General features: G+C 36.1%; 2 protein-coding genes and 1 long non-coding RNA gene across 22 annotated transcripts in view; 1 reads left to right on the plus strand and 2 right to left on the minus strand.

Moving 5' to 3' along the window:
• Positions 1-27,338, minus strand: part of runx3 (RUNX family transcription factor 3) — a 269,502-nt gene that overhangs the window by 190,735 nt on the left and 51,429 nt on the right. The window lies entirely within an intron of this gene.
• Positions 1,012-26,177, plus strand: LOC108191951 (uncharacterized). 2 transcript variants are annotated; one of them, XR_015506380.1, is made up of 3 exons: positions 1,012-1,163; positions 8,288-8,397; positions 26,045-26,177. It is a non-coding gene; the product is annotated as an uncharacterized LOC108191951 (long non-coding RNA). The 2 variants fall into 2 exon arrangements; XR_015506379.1 differs by lacking the exon at positions 26,045-26,177 and adding an exon at positions 22,184-25,976.
• On the minus strand, positions 6,196-11,011 carry LOC147841192 (uncharacterized). Its single transcript, XM_087279926.1, has 4 exons — positions 10,970-11,011; positions 10,478-10,577; positions 7,010-10,103; positions 6,196-6,919 (listed from the first exon to the last, which is right to left on the minus strand). The coding sequence occupies exons 1-3, from the start codon at positions 11,009-11,011 to the stop codon at positions 8,998-9,000; spliced, it is 1,248 nt and encodes a 415-aa protein (XP_087136052.1). The 3' UTR covers positions 6,196-6,919; positions 7,010-8,997.

Consider the following 27,338-nt stretch of genomic DNA (forward strand, 5'->3'; position numbering starts at 1 on the left):
TGAGTTATTGCCGTCTGTAACTGAATGTGTCAGGAACATCGAAAACAAAACCAACTTAACCCCGCTCATTTCTGCCGCCCCCCTGAATGTACAGCGCCCTTAGCATTTGCCTATACAGCCTATGCCACGGGCCGGCCTTGAGTTGGCTGAGTGTTGTAAATACTCGCGCTCACCTCCCTCGCGACAGAGCGCATAGGAGATAAATGACGTCACTACATAATAACCAGTTATGATAATTACTGAACCGATACCAAATTGTCTGTGTCTCTATCGCAGTGCACCAAAAAACAATTAATTTTGACACCCCTATAAAAAAGGTACATAAGTGTTGGACAACTCCTCTATTACAATATCTATAAAATAAATATTTTTAGAAAGTGATTTATGAATAATTTCCATATTAAAACATGAATCTTTACTAATTTTATTATCATTACTTTCAATATATTAGGCAGTGTATTTAGGATTTGATGAAAAAATATATCTCTGTGTAAACAATGACATCTGTACTTGGCATAAAAATAAAGGAATAAAATTAATAAATCCTACACAGCGAAAAAAAAAAATTCACCGGTTTGTCAAATTTGGTTTGATATTTTATTTGGTTTACTATGTTTTATTTAATTTTCAGACATCTAAGCATTTGCGTTTTATTAAACATTTTTACATTTTATTTTCTACATAACCAATTTAGAACAAAAGTTTCCAAATAATAACTAAACTTCATTTTTTTCCACTGCATGATTGCTTTTAAAAAAAAAAAACATGAGTACCCGACAGACGTGCAGCTCTAAGCATGAATATGATCAACAAACAAATCAGCATTTCTCATGTGCTTCAAAGCCAGCACACTTATTACGTCAAACCCTATCATGCACTTATCAGTAACGACCCCAATTCTTCTGCCGTCCCACAGACCACGCAGATTGATTTCCATTGCGTTCCCATAAGCAGCAGTGGAGTGACAGCGAGCGGCCCTTCTTTAAAGGTCAGCCTGCTCTCATGTGACCTGTGGTTTAGCTGCACTCGATGCTGGAAAAACCCAGAGACACGCAGCACATTCGCAGAAGGGTTGGGGGACATTCAGAAGCGTGCAGCATAGCGAAAGCACGTCTAGAAATGAATCAGAGCATCGCAGAATGACATATCAAAAAGCCTGACAGGTAAATGAAACTCTTCTGTGGTTCACACCTCTGGGAATGTCCTACATCAGCAGGATTGACAACACATTTATAGTCTATAAACAACACAGATTTACGACACCAAGTCAAAATGCTAGACACACCTCGACTCTGATTTTGTTTCTTCAGATTTTGACAGTGATAACTGTGTTTTTATGTGCACCAATAATACAGTTACTTTTAAAAGTAATCTAATCTTGAGTCACTTAAAAACAGCAACTACTGTAAATGTGCTACTTATTTACTTCTTAAGGAATGTGATGTGAAAATGTTTCTTATTTTTAAAGATTTTTAAGAGTGGCTTAATTGACTGCTTTTTTTTTTTAAGATTAAGGTTGTAATATATTACTTTTATAATTTTCAATAATCAGAATATTGATGTAATAATAGCAATAAGAAAGTTACATGACAACCTCTTAATTAAATTTTCATGTATTTTTTATTATTTATGGTGATGAAGATTGCCCCGGCGAGGCAGTAGCATAGTAGGTAGTGCTGTCGCCTCACAGCAAGAAGGTCGCTGGTTCGAACCTAGGCTCAGTTGGTGTTTCTGTGTGGAGTTTGCATGTTCTCCCTGCCTTTGCATGGGTTTCCTCCGGGTGCTCCGGTTTCCCCCACAGTCCAAAGACATGAGTTACAGGTGAATTGGGTAGACTAAATTGTTCATAGTGTATCAGTGTGTGTGTGTGGATGTTTCCCAGAGATGGGTTGCGGCTGGAAGGGCATCTGCTGCATAAAAACTTGCTGGATAAGTTGGCGGTTCATTCCTCTGTGGCGACCCCGGATTAATAAAGGGACTAAGCCGACAAGAAAATGAATGATTGAATGAATGAAGATTGCCCCCAAAATGTGTAAAGCATTTTGAGTTCCTAGAAAAGGAATTGTTATTAATATTATGAATCGGTATTTAGACGTTTTGATAATACGTGTGGTATTGATAACACATGTGGTATAACTGCTATTCATTCACATTAACCTACTTATTAAGCACAATGCCTGAAGGCCTGTGTACACCGAGAAGTTTTTTGCTTGCGTTTTCCGTTGACGTTTAACGCCTCGTGACTATGTAAAGGTCACCATTGTAATCATGCACATCAACGCGCAAAACGCCAGGCGCAAACGTGTGAAAAAAACATTTTAAAAAAAAACACCTCATGCTCGTTTTTATGTTTTAACGCGCCGAGTTAAAACCTTCTCCACAAATCAGATTGGCACTTTTGTTCACATACACGGAGCTGCTGAAGTTACAGTAAACAGCACATGGAGGCGCTCAAGCGCAAAATTGTTAATCCGTGCGCACACTGAAGAAGATGCCCAGAGGCGACATGAACAATAATCATTTCTTCGTCGCTAGAGCTGCTACTTAAACCATTTATGCTTGTTCGAGTCACCAGTAACTTTAACAACAAACGTGTGAACTTCCTCTCTTCCTCTTCTGTGTTACAAGCGGGTGTCTGAAGCTTAAAGTTGTGTAGCGCCATCTAATGTCAAGAAGTGATTTTGCATGCTTGGCTCCTACACATCGGGATGCTTTTCGTTTGTGTTTACTGTCAGCGTTTTACGAGACGTTTTTCCGCATTTAAACCCAAGCGATTTTCACTGGCGTCAAGCAGAAGAGTATGCAAAATCACTCCTTGACGTTAGATGGCGCTACACAACTTTAAGCTTCTGACACCCGTTTGTAACACAGAAGAAGAGGAAGAGAGGAAGTTTACATGCTTGTTGTTAAAATTACTGGTGACTCGAACAAGCATAGATGGTTCAAGCAGCAGCTCCAGCTCTAGCGATGAAGAAATTATTATTGTTCACCAGAGCTCCAAACAGCTCCAAGTTCATATTACCTCTGGGCATCTTCTTTAATGTGCACTTGCATTGACAGTTTTGCCTACAAGTGCTGTTTACTGTAACTTCAGCAGCTCCGAGTATGTGAACAAAAGTGCCAATCTGATTGGTGGAGTTTTTAACGCGGCTCATCAAATCAAAAAAACGAGCATGAGGCGTTTTTTTTTTTTAAATGACGCTTTTGCGCCTGGTGTTTTGCGTGTTGATGTGCACGATCGCATTGACGCCCTTTATTTAGTCACAAGGCGTTAAACGTCAATGGAAAACGCAAGCAAAAAACGTCTCTGTGTCCACGGGCCTTTCTGTTTGACAGAAAATCGCTTGGGTTTGAATGCGGAAAACGTCTTGTAAAACGCTTATTATATTATCAGACTGCAGTGAACATTATTATCAGACTGCTGTGAACATTTTAAATACTGCAATGATCATTATTATCAGACTGCAGTGATCATTATTATCAGACTGCAGTGAACATTATTATCAAACTGCAATGAACATTATCAGTCTGCATTGGTCATTATTATCAGTCTGCAGTGAACATTATTATCAGTCTGCAGCGAACATTATTATCAGACTGCAGTGAACATTATTATCAGACTGCAGTGAACATTTTAAATACTGCAGTGATCATTATCAGTCTGCAGTGGTCATTATTATCAGTCTGCAGTGGTCATTATTATCAGTCTGCAGTGGTCATTCTTATAAGACTGCAGTGAATATTATTATCAGTCTGCAGTGGACATTATTATCTGACTGCAGTGAACATCCTTATCAGTCTACAGTGGTCATTATTATCAGCCTGCAGTGAACATTTTAAATACTGCAGTGATCATTATCAGTCTGCAGTGGTCATTATTATCAGTCTGCAGTGGTCATTATTATCAGACTGCAGTGGTCATTCTTATAAGACTGCAGTGAACATTATTATCAGTCTGCAGTGGACATTATTATCTGACTGCAGTGAACATCCTTATCAGTCTACAGTGGTCATTATTATCAGCCTGCAGTGAACAATATTATCAGACTGCAGTGAACATTATTATCAGACTGCAGTAAACATTATTATCAGTCTGCAATGGTCATTATTATCAGTCTGTAGTGAACATTATTATCAGTCTGCAGTGGTCATTATTATCAGACTGCAGTGAACATTATTTTCAGACTGCTGTGATCATTATTATCAGTCTGCTTTGATCATTATTATCAGACTGCAGTGGTCATTATTATTAGACTGCAGTGAACATTTTTATCAGACTGCAGTGAACATTTTTATCAACCTGCAGTGAACATTATTATCAGACTGCAGGGGTCATTATTATCAGTCTGCAGTGGTTATTATCAGACTGCAGTGATCATTATTATCAGACTCCAGTGAACATTATTATCAGTCTTTAGTGGTCATTATTATCAGACTGCAGTGAACATTATTTTCAGACTTCTGTAGTCATTATTATCAAACTGCAGTGAACATTATTATCAGACTGCAGTGAACATTATTTTCAGACTGCTGTAGTCATTATTATCAGACTGCAGTGAATATTATTATCAGACTGCAGTGAACATTATTTTCAGACTGCTGTAGTCATTATTATCAGACTGCAGTGAACATTTTAAATACTGCAGTGATCATTATTATCAGACTGCAGTGATAATTATTATCAGACTGCAGTGAACATTATTATCAGACTGCAGTGAACATTATTATCAGACTGCAGTGAACATTATTATCAGACTGCAGTGAACATTTTAAATACTGCAGTGATCATTATTATCAGACTGCAGTGATAATTATTATCAGACTGCAGTGAACATTATTATCAGACTGCAGTGAACATTATTAGCAGACTGCAGTGAACATTATTATCAGACTGCAGTGAACATTATTAGCAGACTGCAGTGAACATTATTTTCAGACTACTGCAGTCATTTTTATCAGACTGCAGTGAACATCATTATCAGAGCACAGTGGTCATTATTAAACTGCAATGAATAATATTTCTGACGGCATTGAACATTATTAAATACTGCAGTGATCATTATTTTTGACTGCAGTGAACATTATTTCAGAGTGCATTGATCATTATTTTTTTAGACTGCAGTGGTCATTATTTTCAGACTGACAGCAGGAATTCCTCTGCGACTAAGTTTTAGAGGCCTGGTTAAAAGGCACAAAACCAGTCCAAGCTTTCAGACCTGGCCAGAGGAAAACCACCACTTCTGAGCGATGAATATTTTACCCTCCCGATCGCTCAGAAGTGACCACAGGCTGCGTTAAGAGTTATTGGCCAGAGGCAAAGAGGGCACTTAACAAATGATAATGCCCATTTCAATCAGGTGCAAGAGACATGGCCAACAGCTGAGAGCCACCGTGGTCAAACCCAAACCACTGAGTCCAGCGCTGACCACACACTCACACACCATAAAAAAAAACATCTACAGCATATGCATGGAGTACATAGAAAGGGGAGGGTGTATACTTATGCACATGCACTCAGGATAATAGATACTGTAAATCTCTACATTATTCATCTTACATGTAACCATTTATCACATGCAAACATTACCACATTATTAACTTTACCAGTCACTAGGCCCACATGAAATATGTGCCAGCATAAACATATTTTATTTTTCAGTAATATTATTGAATAATATGCACATTTATTTAAATTACGTGCAATACTGTTCGTAAAGTAATATTTTCTGTCTTTGAAAGGATGTATTATATGAGAAAAACAGCTGTAGCTGTGTTTACCAAACAAATAGTTCTAACTGGATATTAATACAATTGATTTTTTTTACAGTGTGTGCTAAGGCTTCAGCTCATACACTTTCATTCATTATTTATTTTTATATCTATTTATTATAATACATTTAAGTAAATATTAGTATATATAGTAAATACTATATTTACTAATTATATTTATTAATGATATATAGTATATATAGTAAATAATTATATATATATATATATATATATATATATATATATACATATATACATATATATATATACATATATACATATATATATATATATATATATATATATATATATATATATATATACATATATATATATATATATATATATATATATATATATTTTTTTTTTTTTTTTTTTTTTAATTTATTAATTTCATTATTATTTTTTGTTTTGTTTAGTTTTTTTAAACAATTAAAGCCTGCAGATTGTGTCTGGCTCTGCCAATCAATTTCTTTCCAGGAAATGCACAACAGACATGAATCACACATACTGTAAAAAATAACTTGTCAATTCCATTTGAGATCTTACGACCACCATTATGACCACTTCCTCCATCATCACGTCAAAAATGACCATTCCCTGCCCACAAATGCACCACACCAAGGATATCCTGTGATAAAAAACATTCATTTTACATGAGCACTATAAAGTACTTGTACAAGTTAAAGGAATAGTTCACTCAAAAACATTTTTTTAATCTTTATTTGTTGCAAACCTTTATGACTTTCTTCCATTGAACACAACATAAAATATTTTTGAAGAATAATGCAAATGGTAACCATTAACTTCCATAGTATTTGATTTTCATACTATGGAAGTCAATGGTTACAGGTCTGCACAATTCTTCAAAATATCTTATACTTATATAACATACAACCTAATATAATATCCTATAACCTAATATCTTATAACCTATTTAATATCGTAGAACCTGTAACCATTGATTTCCATGGTGATTGCATTTCCTACAATGGAAGTAAATGGTTACAACAATCTTCAAAACATTTTTACAATTTCCACATTTTTTATTTTTATTTGTTTCCAACCTTTACGATTTTCATTCTTCTATCAAAAACAAGATATTTTAGAGATAGAGATATTTAAGATATTTAAAAAAAATCATGCAAACCTGTAACCATTGACTTCCATAGTATTTCATTTTCTTACTATGGAAGTCTATGGTTACAGGTTTGCACAATACTTGAAAATATCTTATAACCTAATGTCCTACAACCTAATATCTTATAACCTAGATAATATTGTGAAACCTGTAACCACTGACTTGCATAGCAATTGCATTTTCTACAGTTGAAGTAAATGGTTACAGGCTTTCAGCATTCTTCAAAATATATTCACACTTCACACATTCTTCACAATTTTTTTTTTTTTACTTTGTTTCAGACCTTTATGATTTTCGTTCTTCTGTCAAAAACAAAAGAAGTTGTTTTGAAAAAAACATGCAAACCGGTAACCATTGACTTCCATAGTAATTGCATTTTCTAAAATTGAAGTAAATGGTTACAGGTTTTCAGCATTCTTCAAAATATCTTCACACTTCACACATTATTCACTCAAAAACTTTTTTTTTTTTTTATTGAACACAAAATAAGCTATTTTTAAAAATCAAGCAAACGGTAACCTCGGAGTTCTATAGTATTCGCTCTTCTTATTATGGAAGTCTATGGCTACAGGTTTTGCACAATTCTTGAAAATATCTTATAACCTATATAATTTTGTAGAACCTGTGACCATTGACTTCCATAGCAATTGCATTTCCTACAGTTGAAGTAAATGGTTACAGGTTTTCAGCATTCTTCAAAATATCTTCACACATCACACATTCTTCCCACATTTTTTTTTACTTTTTATACCTTTATGATTTTCGTTCTTCAGTCAAAAACAAAAGCAGATATTTTGAAAAATCATGCAAACCAGTAACCATTGACTTCCATAGTATTTGCTTTTTCCATTATGGAAGTCTATGGCTACAGGTTTTGCATAATCCTTGAAAATATCTTACATAATATCTCATATCCTAATATCCTATAACCCAATATCATATAAGCTCTATAAAATTGTAAAACCTGTAACCATTGACTTCCATTGTAATTATATTTCCTACAATGGAAGTAAATGGTAACAGCATTTTTCAAAACATCTTCACACTTCACACATTTTTATTTATTTAGTTTTTTTAGACCTGTAACCATTGACTTCGATTTTTTGTTTTTCCTACTATGAAAGTGAAGGGTTACAGGTTTTCAGCATTCTTAAAAATATCTTCTTTTGTGTTCGCTAGAAAAAATAAACTCAAATGTTTGGAGCCACCTAAAGGAGAGTAAATAATGAGTACATTCTCATTTTTGAGTGAACAACCCCTTCAAACTGTAAAAGAAGCGAAAGTAACTTTAGACGCCACTGAACAATTTCCCCCATAATTTGCTAGCTTTAGAAGTTCTGAACCATCAACTAAACTCATTCTCCTGTCTTTTTGCAGTTCATCAAAAAACTCTAATCTAAAGACTTCATTGTCCCATCTGAGAAACCCAGAAGACATCCAGGAGTTCCCGGCCCGCCTGTAGACATATTCAGATATTGATCAACCGGGTAAGAGATCTGATTTTTAGAGAGGTCGGCGCAAGTAATCTGGTTTACAGCTCTGTAGTTTGGAGACAGGGCTGGCAATGATAGCCCTGCCTGATTGAATTTGCAACTCAAGGGGGATTTTTTAACGTGAGGTAATTGCTGACAGGCAGTGGGTCAGACAGCCCTCGGCCCAATCAAGTGGTATCAGATGTCGCAGTAACATTTCATGGCCCCAGAGAGGAAAAGAGTGCGAGAGAGAGTTTATACAAATAACCGGCCTGATGCAACTCACTCTCTCTTTCTCGCACACATAATCTATCATCTGTGCTGTGCGTTTAAATTCTTCAACTCTTGAGTGTCAGAGGTCACAGGTCAGATGTCGCCATCAGCTCAACCACAGCGACCTGGAGGTCAAAGTTTGGTCGTTTAGCTAAGCCAGTTCAATTGCTTTTACAAAAAAAAATGCAACCATTTTATTAATAAATAATAAGGGGGTAAAGTTGATGTCTATAGTATGAAGCCATTATGAAATTAAACATTCTTTGCGAGGCGACACGGTGACTCAGTGGTTAGCACTATCACCTCACAACAAGTAGGTCGTTGATTTGAGTCCCAGCTGGGTCAGTTGGCATTTCTGTGTGGAGTTTGCATGTTCTCCAAGTGTTGGCATGGGTTTTCCTCTGGGTGCTCCGATTTCCCCAGAAGTCCAAAGACATGCGGTACAGATGAGTTGAATAAGTTAAATTGGCCGTAGTGGAAAGATGGATGAACAGATAATTGGAACAAAATGATGGTTGGACGGATGAAGAAACAAATTGATGAATGGACGGATTGAAGAAACGATAAAATGATGGACAGATGGACGGCTGGTTGGATGGATGGAAGAAACAAAATTGATGGATGAATGAATTGAAGAAACAATGAAATGATGGATGAATGGACGGATGGAGGGATGGATGAAAGAAACAATTTGATGGATGAATGGATTGAAGGAACAATAAAATTATGGATGAATGGACGGATGGATGGATTGATGGAAGAAAGAAACAAATTGATGGATGACTGGATTGAAGAAACAATGAAATGTTGGATGAATGGACGGACGGATGGATGGATGGAAGAAACAATTTGATGGATGAATCGATTGAAGGAACAATAAAATGATGGATGAATAGACGGATGGACGGATGGATGGATGGATGCATGGATGGAAGAAAGAAACAAATTGATGGAAGAACCGATTAAAGAAACAATAAAATAATGAATGAATGGACGGATGGATGGATGGATGGATGGAAGAAACAATTTGATGGATGAATGGATTAAAGGAACAATAAAATGATGGATGGGTGGATGGATGGATGGATGGATGGATGGAAGAAAGAAACAAATTGATGGAAGAACGGATTGAAGAAACAATAAAATAATGAATGAATGGACGGACGGATAGATGGATGGAAGAAACAATTTGATGGATGAATGGATTGAAGGAACAATAAAATGATGGATGAATGGACGGATGGACGGATGGATGGATGCATGGATGGAAGAAAGAAACAAATTGATGGAAGAACCGATTAAAGAAACAATAAAATAATGAATGAACGGACGGATGGATGAATGGATGGATGGATGGAAGAAACAATTTGATGGATGAATGGATTGAAGGAACAATAAAATGATGGATGGATGGATGGATGGATGCAAGAAACAAATTGATGGAAGAACTGATTAAAGAAACAATAAAATAATGAATGAATGGACGGACGGATGAATGGATGGATGGAAGAAACAATTTGATGGATGAATGGATTGAAGGAACAATAAAATGATGGATGGATGGATGGATGGATGCAAGAAACAAATTGATGGAAGAACGGATTGAAGAAACAATAAAATGATGGATGGATGGATGAATGGATGAGGCAGATGGGCTACAGCAACAGAGACCACACCTGTACTAATACGGTGTACCTAATAAAATGGCCGTAACTGTATATGTGTCTTTATTTATTTCTTTAGAATAAATAAAGAATAATCAAAAATACTTTAATTTTACATAAGAACTCTAGACCTGGATGTAAAAAAAATAAAGCATGACCATAAAGCTCCACTGGCCAGAGATGTGACCCAGTGGAAGTGCTCACGAGTTCAGGCTCAAATCCCATTGCTCTCTCAAAACCACGAGCACCATCATCATCCTGCCAATTAAAGACAAAAGCCATTAAACTCAATATAAGAAAAACATTTCTTTTTCCAGACAAATGAAGGCCTTTATGTGTGCGTTTAAGAGATCCTACGCCTGTTGGGGCCCATTTCTAACCAGTGCTAAATGGCTTCAAGAGTGTGTGAGCACATTAGTGTTAAAGGTCATGTGTTTGCTATGCTAACCTGTGACCTCTGGACTATTACAGCAGAGCTCAGAGAAACAGAGAAGCAGTGAGGTGTGTGACATCTCTAATGGACATGTGTTCACAAAGAGACCGTCCCAGGACAAGTGAATTATTAAACACGACAAAACTGTGATCACACAGCTCTCATTAATGTGCTCACACACACTCAAACACTCACACTATCTCTCTCCCTCTCTCACACACAAAATCACAATAGAGTCGTCCCATTGACCTTCATTCATTTTTCAGCCTCCAAAGCTTCTTCCCCCTACAACTACATGCAGTTCTTTGCTTCTCAAAACAAAATGATTTGCTAAGTGTTCATGCAAAGTGTTTTTCCTTTTTTCACTTTTGGTCCTATTTCAGTAAGTTCTACCTTAAATTCATTTTACATAAAATGGATAAATGGGTCAATGGAGGGAGGGATGAAAGGAATGATAAAATAATTATTGTATGGGTGGAGTATTAGAATGATGGATAGATATACAGTAACAACAGCACAATTGATGGATTGAACAATAAACTGAAAAATGGATGAATGCATGGACAGATAAATGGATGGATGGAACAATACATGTAAAGTTAGATGAAGGGATGGAGAGAAATTACAATAAATTTATGGATGGATGTAAGGGTTGAACACTAAATATAAGAATACATGAACAGATGGACGGATGGACCGATGGATGGATGAATGATGGAAGGAACAATAAAAAGATGGATGGATGGGCGGACGGATAGATGACAATACATTTATAGATGGATGAATGGATGGAACAATAAAAAGATGGATGGATGGGCGGACGGATAGATGACAATACATTTATAGATGGATGAATGGATGGAACAATAAAAAGATGGATGGATGGGCGGACGGATAGATGACAATACATTTATAGATTGATGAATGGATGGAACAATAAAATGATAGATGGATGGATGGATGCAACAATAAATATTTAGATAGATAGATGGCTGGATGGATGAAACAATAAAGATATGGATGGATGGATGGATGGAACTTTAAATTTGGAGATGGATGGATGGAATGAACACTAAATAAAAGAATGGATGAACAGATAGAACAATAAAATGATTTATGGAGTGTACGGATAGATGACAATGGATGGATGGATGGATGGATGGAACTATAAATTTAGGGATGGATGGAATGAACACTAAATAAAAGAATGGATGAACAGATGGAACAATAAAATGATTTATGGACGGGTGTACGGATAGATGACAATGGATGGATGGATGAATGGATGGATGGTTGGACGGACAGGTGGAAGGAACGATAAAAAGATGGATGGATGGAAGGATTAAGAAACAAAATGATGGATGTATGGATGGATTGATGGATGGATATAACAATAAAATAATGGATGAATGGTTGGATGGAGAGAATAAAATGATGGATGGATGTAACAATAAAATAATAGATGAATAGATGGATGGTGAGAATAAAATGATGGATGGAACAATAAAATAATGGACGAATGGATTCATGGATAAATGAATGGAAGGAAGGAACAATAAAATGATGGATGGATGACAGATGGAAGGAACAATAAGATTATGGACAGATGGAAAGAAAAAAATGATGGATGGATGGATAGATGGAACAATACAATAATGGATAAATGGATGGATGATGGATGAATGGATGGAAGGATGGATGGACAGGTGAAAGGAACTATAAAAAGATGGATGATGGAAGGATGGATAGAATAAAATGAATGGATGGAACAATAAAAATGGATGAACGGATGGATGGATAGAATAAAATGATGAATGGATGGATGGCTGAAAGAAAGGAACAATAAAATAAATTGATGACAGATGGTAGCAACAGTAAGTTTATGGATAGTTGGAAAAGTAAAATGATGGATGGATGGATGGATGGAAGGATGAATGGATGGAAGGATTAAGAAACAATAAAATGATGGATGGATGGATGCATAGAACAATATTATAATGGATGAATTGATAGAATAAAAGGGTGGATGGATGGATGGATGGATGGATGGATGGATGGATGGAACGATAAAATAATGAATGAATGCACATAATAAAATGATGGATGGATGGAACAAAATAAAAATGGATGGATGGATAGAATAAAATGATGGATGAATGGATAGAATAAAATGATGGATGAATGGAAGGAATGAAGGAAGGAACAATAAAATGATGGATGGATGACAGAACAATAAGATTATGGATAGATGGACAGATGGAAAGAACGATAAAATGATTGATGGATGGAACAATAAAATAATGGATGGGCGATTGGACGAACAAATAGATGGATAAATAGATGAAACAAGAAAAAAAAGATAAAACAATATTACAATGGATGGATGAAGGGATGATACAACAGTAGATGGATAAATGGATGGAAATATAAAATGAAATATGAAATGAAATATAAGAATATGGATGAAATATAAAGATGAATGATGTATTTTCCAATCTGATTTTCCTTTTCCCCTTTCGCTCTTGGTTCCATTTCAATTAGTTTTATCTTCCATAGAAGATAAATCCATCCATCTTCGTTCCACAAACGTGCATTTTCATTCTCACGTAGACATTATTGCGTGCATTTCTCATGCAAAGCACTTTTCTTATTTTCTCTTTCAGTCCTTCGTCTATTTCTTGCTTAGATTTACCCTAAAAGACCAGACAGTTCCTTCTTCAGAGTCATTTTTAAACATGCTAGCATTATCAGTCACACGCTGTTATCAGACGTATATGAGAGTCTGCAACCACAGGCAACATTTAGCAACGATTCGTTAATTTCTCACACTTCTGCTTCCTGAACGTAGAGCCACAAAACAGACAGACAGATCATGTTGTCTAGAGCAGGCCGCTGCCGTGAGAGCTTTTTTTATAAGATGAAGATGATGAGTGTTTATTGGTGATACCGGGGCTCTAGAGGACTGAAATCGGGGAAATGGCTGTCATGAACTGATCCGGGAGTGTTATGAATTTGCTTACTCTCACAAAATCATCTATCAGTCCTGGGTCATGTTACTTTATCTCACAGAAATCCTCACACACATTAACGCAGCTATTCTCAGAGGAAAACTTCACTGCAACTGCAACAATCGTTCTCATAAACAGCTCCCTAAAAGGTAAAATGATTGAAAAATGATGTTGGTAGTGCAGCACAGGTTATACAGCTCATTTTGAACAATGTACAGTATGGTAATGTACACATGCTGCAGTGGAAAAAAGAATAAATATTATGTATGATTCCCATGAGCTTGGAGGACTGCATCCATACATCTCTGCCATGACCCAAATCACTTATTAATAAAGTCATCTGGAATGACAAAGAAAGCATTCTTGCAGGACTCCCAGAGTTCATCAAGATTCTTTGAATTCATCTTTGATGCCTCCTCCTTCTTACCCCAGACATGCTTAATAATGTTTATATTGGTGACTGGGCTAGCCAATCCTGGAACATCTTGACCTTTGCTTTCATGAACTTTGATGTGGAGGCTGAAGTATGAGAAGGAGCGCTATCCTGCTGAAGAATTTGCCCTCTCATGTGGTTTGTAATGTAATGGGCAGCACAAATGTCTTGATACCTCAGGCTGTTGATGTTGCCATCCACTCTGCAGATCTCTCGCACACCCCCATACTGAATGCAACCCCAAACCATGATTTTTTCTTTCACCAAACTTGACTGATTTCTGTAAGAATCTTGGGTCCATGCTGGTTCCAGTAGGTCTTCTGCAGTATTTGTGATGATTGGGATGCAGTCCAACAGATGATTTATCAGAAAAATCGACCTTCTGCCACTTTTCCAAATGATCAACTAGAAGGCTTTTACAACTGGGATCAATGACAAGACTTTTGTCAGGTAGTGACCTTATACAGTATACTATATATATTAAAATCTGACATAGACCATTCAGGGTTTCCGCAATCGCTGAGTTTAAGAGAAAATCAAGTGAATATAGAGAATTAAAAATGTGTGTATTTTCATTCACAATAAAAGAAATGCTTTGAAATGTTCAACAAATTTAGCAAAAACTCACCACATAAACAATTTGTTTCAAAATTCTGAAGAGACAGATATATAAGTCACAAAAGTTTAAAAGTTCAGTTCAATAAAAAAAACAATTAGTAGTTTTATGAGTGCTCTTTTAAGGGTTAATGTAAAATAAGACAACAAAATAGTTCTGAAAATTAAAACTTTTGAAATACTTGAAAAATCTGCAAATGTAATTAATAATTGTGATTAATTATTAATGCACTTCTGAAAATATGTTATGAAACATTAAAAAGCCTCAGCTAAAACGCCCATTTGCTCATTATTTAAATGTCCAGGAGAAATAAAGATAAAGGTCCATAAACGGGAACATGCACCATCTATAAGAACACACTAAACAAATATATATATATATATATATATATATATATATATATATATATATATATATATGTATATATATATATATATATATATATATATATATATGTATATATATATATATGTATATATATATATATATATATATATATATATATATATATATATATATATATAAATATATATATATATATATATATAAATATATATATGTGTGTGTGTGTGTGTGTGTATGTATATATATATATATATATATATATATATATATATATATATATATATATATATATATATATATGTGTGTGTGTGTGTGTGTGTGTGTGTGTATATATATACACAGTTGTAGTCAGAATTATTAGTCCCCTTTGATTTTTTTTTTTTTCTGTTTTAAATATTTCCTAAATGATGTTTAACAGTACAAGGAAATTTTCACAGTATGTCTGGGCTCGAATTAGCGACCATTTAGTATGTCAAAAGCATCAGTGCAATAGCAGACACCACCCGTGAGAACAGCACAGTTATATCGTTAACAGATTCATTCATGTCAAGCAGTGCGTGCAGGGCCGGCGAGTGGTCTGTATATTTTGGTCACTCAGTTATGTTATAAAAATGTAGTTTCTTGTATTGACAGGATTTGAGACGTTGAGACATATTTTCCTCACGCATGCATATATTTTTTTGCTTGTTAGTTGGATTAGTGCTGATTTCAAATCAAATAAATCTGTTTGTATAAATCTTGTAGTCACAGTGCTTATAATTGGTGGGTGTGACTAAATATTAACTGATGCGCCTACATTTTTAAAGTTAGGAGCACCAGTGCTACCAAGCAAAAAGGCTAATTTCGAGCTCTGCTATATATATCAATATCAAAAATATAGATATTTTAGTAATTAATGCCAATAGACTTTGTAATTATTAATGAAAACAGCCTTTTTATAACTTAGTGATTAATATTTTTTATGTCTCACTTGTGATGGTATTTTTTTTTTTAGATTTACTAAACACTGAGTGATTTTATCAGCATGATATAGCCAAGAAAACCCACACACTAACAGAACTGTCAACTTTCAGAAGATATTTGTATTAGTGTGATCTCAGTCTGCTTGTTTATGCGCATTCATTAATTTATGTACTAAACCATTTTAATGGTGCATTTTTAATAAGGCATTAAAACAGGATTACACATTTAATAAACTAGATGCACTGTAAAAAAATAAATATATATATATATATATATATATATATATATATATATATATATATATATATATATATATATATATATATATATAATTTATTTATTTATTTATTTAAATCCCTCTTAATACTTTAATAACACTTTTAAATGTCACAATTGAGTTTATAATGTTTTACTTGGCATTATTATTATCTGAAATGTACCAGCATTTTCTGACAGAACATTTTTCAAATAAAATGACACTATACTTTTTATTCAGTGAGCAAATGATTTAAAGCTTGATGAACATTAAATAGAGAACACATGAGATGGAGATCTGGGGACACGTGGTTCCACCTGCTGGCAGACATGAATCAAACTGATGTTTCAGTCAGATCTGACAGCATGTAAACCATCAGGAGAAACTGACTCCTCTCATCTGAGTTCATTTACTCTACATGTCTTGTGTGATCTGTTAATTAATTACTCAATACTGTGCATGATTAATGCTTCTGTGCTGAACTCAGCTAGTAGAATGACACAAAGGAATGTGTCATGAAGGAGAGATTAATGTAACGATAGAAAGATGAATGGGTTATACAAAACATAGAGAGATGAACGGATGATACACAACAAGGATGGATGAATAGATGAATGAAACAAAAGAAAGATAAATGGGTGATACTATGGATGGATGGATGGATGGATGGAATGACAGAAAAATGAATAGGTTATACAAAACATGGATGGATGGATGAATGAAAGGATGAATTAATAAATAAAAGAATGATAGATGGATAGAATAATAAAATTAAAGATGGATGAACTGGATGGATAAATGGGTGGAGATAAAATGATGTATGGATAGAATAATAGAGTGATAAGGGATGAATGGTGGAATGATAGAGGGGTAGGGGATGGATGATGGAATGGTAGAGTGATAGGGGATGGATGATGGATTGTTAAAGTGGTGGATGGATATATGATGGAATGATAGAATGATGGATGGATGGAGAAAAGAGAGTGACTGATGGATGATGAAATGATAGAGTGATAGATGGATAATAGAATGATTGAGTGATGGATGAATGATGGAATGATTGAGTGATGGATGGATACTGGAAAGATAGTGATCGATAGATGATGGATTGATAGAGTGATGGATGGATGGATGGATTATAGAATGATAGAGCGATGGATGATAGAATGATGGAGTGATGGATAGATCATGGAATGATAGTGATGGATAGATAAGTGATGGATGGATGATGGGAAGACAGTGATAGGGATGAATGGATAGATGAGTGATAGGGGAGGGATGGATGGAATGATAGAGTGATAGGGGATGGATGGATGATGAAATAATAGAGTGATAGATGAATTACATTGATGATAGATAGATGGTTGATAGAATAATACAGTGATGGATGGAATCATATAGTGATGAAAAAGTAATGGATGTATGATGAAATGATAGAGTGATGGATGGATGATGAAATGATAGTGATGGGTGGATGATGAAATTTTAGTGATGGATGTATGATGGAATGATAGAGTGATGGAATGATGATGGAATGATAAAAGTGATGGATGGATGATGGGAAGACACAGTGATAGGAACGGATGGATAGAAGGAGTGATAGGGGTTGGATGGATGGAATGATTGAGTGATAGGGGATGGGTGGATGATGGAATAATAGAGTGATAGTTGAATGATAGTGATGGATGAATAGATGGTTGATGGAATGATACAGTGATGGATGGAATCATAGAGTGATGAAAAAGTAATGCATGCATGATGAAATGATAGAGTGATGGATGGATGATGAAATGATAGTGATGGGTGGATGATGAAATTATAGTGATGGATGTATGATGGAATGATGGATAGATGATGGAATGATACTGATGGATAGATGATGGAATGATAAAAGTGATGGATGGATGATGGGAAGACAGTGATAGGATTGGATGGATGATGGATAGATGGAGTGATAGGGGTGGGATGGATGGAATGATAGAGTGAGGGAATGGATGGATGGATGATGGAATAGTAGAGTGATAGTTGAATGATAGTGATGGATGAATAGATGGTTGATGGAATGATACAGTGATGGATGGAATCATAGAGTGATGAAAAAGTAATGCATGCATGATGAAATGATAGAGTGATGGATGGATGATGAAATGATAGTGATGGGTGGATGATGAAATTATAGTGATGGATGTATGATGGAATGATGGATAGATGATGGAATGATACTGATGGATAGATGATGGAATGATAAAAGTGATGGATGGATGATGGGAAGACAGTGATAGGATTGGATGGATGATGGATAGATGGAGTTATAGGGGTGGGATGGATGGAATGATAGAGTGAGGGAATGGATGGATGGATGATGGAATAGTAGAGTGATAGTTGAATGATAGTGATGGATGAATAGATGGTTGATGGAATGATACAGTGATGGATGGAATCATAGAGTGATGAAAACGTAATGCATGCATGATGGAATGATAGAGTGATGGATGGATGATAAAATGATAGTGATGGGTGGATGATGAAATTATAGTGATGGATGTATGATGGAATGATAGAGTGATGGATGGATGATAAAATGATAGTGATGGGTGGATGATGAAATTATAGTGATGGATGTATGATGGAATGATAGAGTGATGGATGGATGATAGAATTATAGTGATAGGGGATGGATGATGGAATGATAGTGGTGGATTGATAGATGATGGAATGATAAAGTGATGAATGGATGATGGAATGATAGCGTGATGGATGGATAGATGACAGAATGATAGAGAGATGGAAGGATGATGGATGGAATGATGGAGTGTTTGATGGATGGTGGTAATAGAGTGATAGGGGATGGAAGGATGGGCGTATGGTTGATGGAATGATAAAGTGATGGATGGATAAATGGATGGAATGATAGAGTGATAGGGGATGAGTGGATGAAGTGACAAGGGATGTAGGGATGGATGGATGGATAGGGAATGGATGGATGGAGTGATAGGGCATGGAGTAATAGGGGATAGATGGATGGAGTGATGGGGATGGAAAGAGTGTTAAGGGATGGATGGATGGATGGATGGATGGATGGATGGATGGATGGAAGATGGAATGATAAAGTGATGGATGGATGGATAGATGGATGGATGAATAATGGAATAATAGTGTATGAATGGACAATAGAGCAATGAACCGGTAATAAAATGAATGATATGATAGAATGATGTATGGAGGTGATGAATGATAGAATGATAAATGGATGGGGGATGGCTGGAACACTGATACTACAACTAAACATGTCTGTACTTGATCTGTCCTCTTAATATTGTGGAAATCCCTTATCACTGTCCCACTTACAAGTCAAGCCAGCTCTTGTGAAGTTGATGCTCTGTGACTGAGTGCTTTGTGTTTGTGCATGTTTACAGAGACATTTGACATCACTAATTGCTGCATGTGTGTTTGCGTGTGTGTTACTGTATGTGTGTGTATTAGAATATTTCAAATGTGTCACTAATGGCCCATGTGGAGTCCCGATGACCCATCACGTCCCCAAACGAACATCATCTGTCACTTTTCTCTCTATCTCTCCCCTTCTCTCCTTCTCGTCCTGCGGGAGTTGTGTTGCAGTTCTGTCGGTAACCTCTGGGGTCAGATTGAATATATACTCTCATAAACAACATCTATTATTCACCAGCTGACACTGATCCTCAGCCTCGTCTCCGGGAACGGCAGTCCGTCAAAGCTTGAAATACATCCATCTATCCGTCCCCCGCTCTTTCATTAGGCGTATCAATAAAAATCTGCCTCTGTTCTATTTAACCAAGCGCACACATCCCGTCTCGAGGATATGGATTTAGTCCTGTATTTGAGTATATACATATATATTTAATTCAGAACGATTCACTCTCCTGTGAATTTATTTTTCTTATTCAAATATTTCCCAAATGATGTTTAACAGAGCAAGACTTTTTTTACAGTATGTCTGATAATATTCTTTCGTCTGGAGAAAGTCTTATTTGTTTTATTTCGCCAAAAATAAAAGCAGCTTTGAATTTTTAAAAACTATTTTAAGGCCAATATTATTATCTCTCTTGAGCAATATTTTTTTTCGATTGTCTACATGACTTGTCTAATTATCCTAATTAATCTAAGTAAGCCTATAAATGTCACTTTAAGATGAAAACTAGCATCTTGAAAAATATTATGCACTGTCATCATGGCAAAGATAAAAGAAATCAGTTATTAGAAAATAGTTATTAATAGGGATGTAACGGTATCAGAATTTCACGGTACGGTAATACCTCGGTATGAATGTCACGGTACGATATTTATTGAATCATTTACAGGAAAAAACAAAACTTTTGAAAATACTCCAAAAAAGTGCCAAAAGTGTCAATGACATACAAATTAGTCATCTATCTGTAAGCTTTGAAACAGGAACTTCAATTTTAATAACAAAAAAAGATTAAACCATGTAAAAAAATTAAGTTTCAATTTAGTAGTGTTGAAAACTCATCACATTCAACATTTAATCACTCACTCACTTAGATAGAGATGGCTTTAAAGGAAAATTATCATATAAATATAATCTGGTAAAAGCTGGTGTCTCTGGGCATTTACAATGTCCCCTGCAACAGAAAAAACCCTCTCATTTGGGACTGAGGTTTCTGGGACAAGAGAGATATGACTTGGCCCAGGTTGACAGCAGTGTGTCACGTTGTGCATTGTCGTTCCCCCACTTGAGAGGACAAACCATGAGTGAGATAGAGATCTCATGTCTGCATCAATCTGAACAGTGTGCTGTGTTTCTGCAGTCCCCATGACTGATTATTAGTCCTATTCCCCAACTTGCAGGCACGTGCACACACAGTGCTCAACCTGTGCAGTGCACATGCCCTTTTTAGTCTTGAATAGAAAGTTCCCTTCCAAAATGATCAAAAGTGCCCCCACGACGCGACATACCCTCCATCCCCGCTTTACAGTACGCGCGCGACAACACAGCTGATAACAACTCGCGCGACAACACCGCTATTCAGTACGCGCGCGACAACACAGCTGATAAGAACACGCGCGACAACACCACTATTCAGTACGCGCGCAGCGACAACATCCGCTTTAGGGTTTTCCAGCTCTTTTTCATCCCCGCTTCTAGCAGCACACTCCATTTCCGCATTACTGGATCTGTAGCGACAACAGACCGCAAGGGATTATGGCCAAGCCTGGGCTGATGGGAATTGTAGTTTTCGCTACCTCCCGTTCGCTTCATTCGCCTGAGCAAATTTTCTCAGAAGACCTATAGTTTTACCGAGTCAATACCGTTACATCCCTAGTTATTAAAACTATTATGTTTAGAATATGTTGAAAAAATCTTCTCTGTTAAACAGAAATTAGGGAAAACAATATAGAGGGAGGCTAATATTTCAGGAGGGCTAATAATTCTGACGTCAAGTGTATATCCGGGCAAGAAAAAGTACTGAAACAATAAATAAATGTGCAATCTTAGTCACTTCTGCTGAAACGATCAGGATTTCGGCTGTCGTTTCTATGAATGCTTTATCAAGATTGTGAGATAATAACTTAAACTGTAGGATGCAAACTCAGAATTCCAAAAAAATAACTTGCAATATTTTTGGACAAAATGAAAATATGTAAGAGAAATTCTGAGGGGAAAAAAAGTATGAATTGTGTGATTAAAAATCAGAACTGCAAGATATAGACTTTATAATTACAAAAAAGTAAACTTAGAATTTCAAAGGGTCAGATTTATGAATTTTAAACTTCATTCATGATTCATTATTCATCTTCTGTCGCTTTTCCAGGGCCGGGTCTCGGGGGCAACAGTCTTAGGAGAGAACCCCAGACTTCCCTCTCCCTATACACGTTCTCCAGCTCCTCCGGGGAGATCCTGAGGCGTTCCTAGGCCAGCTCAGAGGCATAGTCCCTCCAGCGTGTCCTGCGTCTTCCCCGAGGCCGCCTCACGGTGGGACATGCCTGGAACACCTCCCTAGGTAGGCGTCTAGGAGGCATCCGAAACAGATGCCCGAGCCACCTCAGCTGACTTCTCTCGATGTGGAGAAGCAGCGGCTCTACTCCGAGCTCCTCGCCCTATCCCTGAGAGTTCGCCCTACCACCCTTTGAAGGAAACTTTTGAAGCCAACAGAACAACATCGTCTGCAAATAACAGAGATGAATTTCGAACTGGACCTCCTCCAGCCCAATGCTGCACCTTGAAATTCTGTCCATAAAAATTCTGAATAGAATTGGTGACAAGGGCCAGCCCTGCCAGTGGAAACAAATCTGACTTATTGCTGACAATGCGAACCAGACTCCTACTCTGTTCATACAGGGACGAGACGACAAGTTTTAAACTTACAATTGATTATAAAAGACAGAACTGTAAATTGCTGTACACGCACAAGCAGCGGAATTTTTAATTTGCTCCTGAATCCGCTGCAAATTGCTGCTTTTTCTTTGACACTTGTGTTTCCCATGGCCCGTTGGAAAATATCTTTATATTAGGCTACTGTTCGGCCTGGATCCATCTCCCGATTATTCCATTCGAAGTTTACAGCTTTAACTCTCAGGGTTCGAAGACCGCGTATACATGTTTGAAGCGTCTTCTTTCAGTTTTGATCGTACAGATAAGATCAATACATCAATCAAATCTGTTAAGTGTCTAATTTTTATTGTGTGCACTCACAATGACAACAAACGTGTGTGCTTTTGCAAAATATAGATAATAAACAGTGTAGGCAATCTGTCTTTTCTCTCTCCGTGAACCATTTTTAAAAACGCGTCAGTAAGTCATTCTTTAAGAAAACCTACTTCCTTATATCAGTCAGTGCTTATATATAGAAAGAAAGATAGAATGCGCATATAGATAGATAGATAGATTAGTTGCACACACACATATATACATATACATATACACACACATACATACATATCTCTCTATATATATAATCTATTAAAACATGAACTGAAGATCACAGTCTAAAAATTTGTACACCTAAATTAATATGTTGAGGGAAAATATTAAATAAAATTTTAATGAACAGGAGAAAAAAAAACAGAAACATAGAAAAATATTAAATATAAAATTAAAATGTTGTAGTTTGTATTTTTTGTTGTTTTTGTTGTTGTTGTTTAATATGTATTAAAGATGTTTGGTATAAATAAATCTACTATTAAGTGACAATAAAGTTTTATTCATTATTAAGAGGTTAAGTGAATTAACATGGCATCAAATTACAGCAGGTGAACATTATTTTGATGAAGCTTGAATTTAAGACTCAGCCTGAGAGTTAACCTGCCCCAAACCAGACTTGTTTCCTAGCATAAGTTGCCATAGTAACTGAGTTTGAACAATCGTAAATTTGAATTTGAAACCGAATCCGCCATTAATAAACCTGACTTACCAAAATAAGCCTAGCGTTTTTTGTAAGCTTGATTTATGGAACAGGCCCCAGGTCTGAAATCAACAATGGGGTATAGGCACAGCTGTGTTTTTCAGCCAATGATAAACCGGTGAAAGGTTAATGTGACTATTTTCAATTTCACAAGGTTTCTTTTATAGCATTAATGTTGTAATGTAATTACAATACATTCAGTTAAATATAACTAAGAATTCATTTAGTTGTAATTTAGTGTAAAACGAGATGAAAGGCACAGTCAGTACCAGTAGGCAAGTGCAGAATCTTCATTTAAAAAAACAGAGTAAAGTAAATTGTCATACTTTAAATACATGGCAGGGGAAAATGGAATTCAACGCAGTGCTTCTTGTCCAGTCTGAGACTCACTTCAGATCGTATAAAAGGCAGTGGAGATCACTGATTTTTGAAGAAATCAGACCTTAAATGTGACAATTTTATAATGAAAAGACAGTTCACCAGACACTCTGCGTCTGGCTAGCTGAAACTAAAAGTCAGTATACCCCAACTGTAGAACTATCAGCGCCAATGATCTCTATGTTCACCTGCAATCTCAGTTCTCCAGATCTTCTAGCAGTACTTTCCACCTGTCCCATATTTACTGTAAAACCCCAAAACATATGACGTGTTTCTGAATCTTCTGAAGCTGTCACATGAGTTTATGACACTCGCTCTCCTTCCTCAAGGGAAATGATGTCATGTGCCCTCATTAAATACATTTTCTACAGCTCCTGTGTTTTGATATACTGAGAGAAATCCTCCCCCTAAACAACACCAATACATTATTTACTCAGCCAGCTCTCCTTTATTCACCAGAACCTTCATTAGACATGGCTAATGTCACTACACAATGCTGGTCTTTCTGGCTCTGCTCTTTGTACAGGTCTTCGTGTGTTTGGCCCATAATCCATTAGATCCCTCTGAGGGCTTATTACGCACAACTCTAATGCACATGCACATGCTTTACAGATGAGGACGGCCTGTCTCTGCTTCTCTGGGGCTTTCCCTCGTTTTCTTAGGGAAATCTATGTTATGTGCATGTGAAAGGGATGCTATTATAATATAAAGGCAAATCAAGATTAGAAAGAACAACATTTTTTGGTCAATAAGAATTTAGGAAGGAAATTATAGTTTTATGACTTTAGGAATGACTGTAAAGACATTTATAAAGGTACAAAAAGCGTTTGTCCCTGATAAATGCTGCCTTTCACACTTTCAAAGAATCAAAATACGAAGAATCAAAAGATAAAAATATGAAATGGAATCGTCTTTTTCAGCATTTACAATAATGCAGGGTTCCCACGACTTCATTAACAACAAAATCAAGGACTTTTTAAAGCAAGGATTTTAAATCAAGCACCTTCGTTATTATGTAGCACCATGAAAGCCCAAACTGTATTGAACATTTCACTTACACTTCATATTTATGTAAAAAACGTTTTAAACAGTCATGTTCCAAGAACTTTAATAAAAGTAGTTGAATTAAATACTGACAACATTCAAAAGCGGTTTCTAAAATATGTGCATTTTTTGTCAGTGTTCTGTACAAGATTTACATTTAAGATTTTTAGTTTTTGACAGTTTCAGTACATTTGTTGAAATAAAACCACAAACAGAATGAACAAAATTATCAATGAATTAACCGCCAACTTTTCTAGCTCATGTTTTTAAGCAGCGGATGCCCTTCCAGCCACAACCCATCACTGGGAAACCCACACACACTCACTCACACGCATACACTACGGACAATTTAGCCTACCCAATTCACCTGTACCGCATGTCTTTGGACTGTGGAGGAAACCGGAGCACCCGGAGGAAACCCACGCAAATGCAGAGAGAACATGTAAACTCCGCACAGAAACGAAAACTGATCCAGCCGAGGCTCGAACCAGCAACCTTCTTGGTGTGGGGCGACAGCACTACCTACTGCGCTGCCAAACAAATTATATTAAAATTTAATTCAAGCACTTTCAAGGAGCTATATTTGTTTTTAAGCACTTTCCAGGACTTGAATTATTGTCTGAGATTTAAGTACTTTCAAGAAGCGTGAGAACCCCGTTAATAGGAGAAAAGTGACGTATGATTTCTGAAGGATTATGAAACATTTAAGACTGGAGTGATGTTGCTGACAATGTTTAATAGAATATCTTTTACTGTCTATTAAATAAATGAAGCATTGGTGAAAAGAACAGACCTCTTTAAAATATATTTATGTGTTCTATTCATTCATTTATTTTCTTTTCGGTTTAGTCCCTTTACTAACCCGGGGTCGCCACAGCAGAATGAACCACCAACTTATCCAGCATGTTTTTACGCAACAGATGCCCTTCCAGCCAAAACCCATCCCAGGGAAACATCCACACAAACATGTCCGCATGTCTTTGGACTGTGGGGGAAACCAGAGCACCCGGAGGAAACCCAAGCGAAAGCAGGGAGAACATGCAAACTCCAGCCGAGGCTCGAACCAGCGACCTTCTTGCTGTGAGGTGACAGCACTACCTACTGTGCCACTGCATCGCCTGTATACTTTCTATTATATTACAAAATGTAATTTACATATTTATATGAAATAATAAACAGCATATAATTGTGTTTTGGTTTCTTATATAATATTAGTGTGATTGTAAATGTAATTTAATTAACTAATTATTTAAATAGATTTTGTAATTCAAATTTATTCTAGAAGCATTTTTAATGCTGCATTATAATGACCTTTATAGTAGTAATCTATTTTACTGTTTTATAGTAAATATAATTACACACACATATACATATATATATATATATAATTACAGTTTGTCACTTCGGGGCAGTGGGTAGCACAATGCCTTCGATTTGCCTTCTGTGTGGAGTTTGCATGTTCTCCCTGTGTTTGCGTGGGTTTCCACCAGGGGCTCCAGTTTTCCCCACAGTCCACATACATGTGCTACAGGTGAATTGAACAAGCTAAATTAGCCATAGTGTTTGTGTGTGAAAGAATGTGTATGGGTGTTTTCTAGTGTTGGGTTGCAGCTGGAAGAGCGTTAGCCGCGTAAAACATATGCTGGATAAGTTGGCGGTTCATTCCAATGTGGTGACCCCTGACTAATAAAGGGACTAAGCCGACAAGAAACTGAATGAATATTAGAATTTTTTTCACCGGCCACTTTATTAGGTACAACCGATCATTTTGGCAAATTTCTTATCAGCTAATCACATGGCAGCAACTTAATGCGTTTAGGCATGTAGACATCGATCTGCTGCAGTTCAAACCGAGCATCATAATGGGGAAGATTTAAGTGACTTTGAATGTGGCATGGTTGTTGGTGCCATACGGGCTGGTCTGAATATTTCAGAAACTGCTGATCTACTGGGATTGTCATATATATATATATATATCTCAAAAATCTTAATATCTCTCTATATATATCTCAAAAATCAAGAGAAACTAAATATATAAAAAATTTTGTTGATATTTTGTAGTCTGTTTTTTTTTTTTTTTTGCAATATTTCGTATAAACTTAAATGTATTATCTTTCTATTTCTGAAGATCTTCAGTGACAAA

The sequence above is a fragment of the Danio rerio genome, chromosome 13 (assembly GCF_052040795.2).
Source record: "Danio rerio strain M-AB ecotype USA chromosome 13, GRCz13ab, whole genome shotgun sequence".
Taxonomy (NCBI): domain Eukaryota; kingdom Metazoa; phylum Chordata; class Actinopteri; order Cypriniformes; family Danionidae; genus Danio; species Danio rerio.

What these genes read in the sequence shown, in the direction of transcription:
- LOC147841192 (XM_087279926.1), bottom strand. Translation starts at nt 11,011, where the DNA reads ATGAATGAAGGTCAATGGGACGACTCTATTGTGATTTTGTGT. An exon ending in ACTCTATTGTGATTTTGTGT is followed by an intron (nt 10,578 to 10,969) that starts GTGAGAGAGGGA and finishes TTTAATTGGCAG; the next exon opens with GATGATGATGGTGCTCGTGG. An exon ending in CTGGCCAGTGGAGCTTTATG is followed by an intron (nt 10,104 to 10,477) that starts GTCATGCTTTAT and finishes TTCTTTAATCAG; the next exon opens with TTCTTCCATCAATTTGTTTC.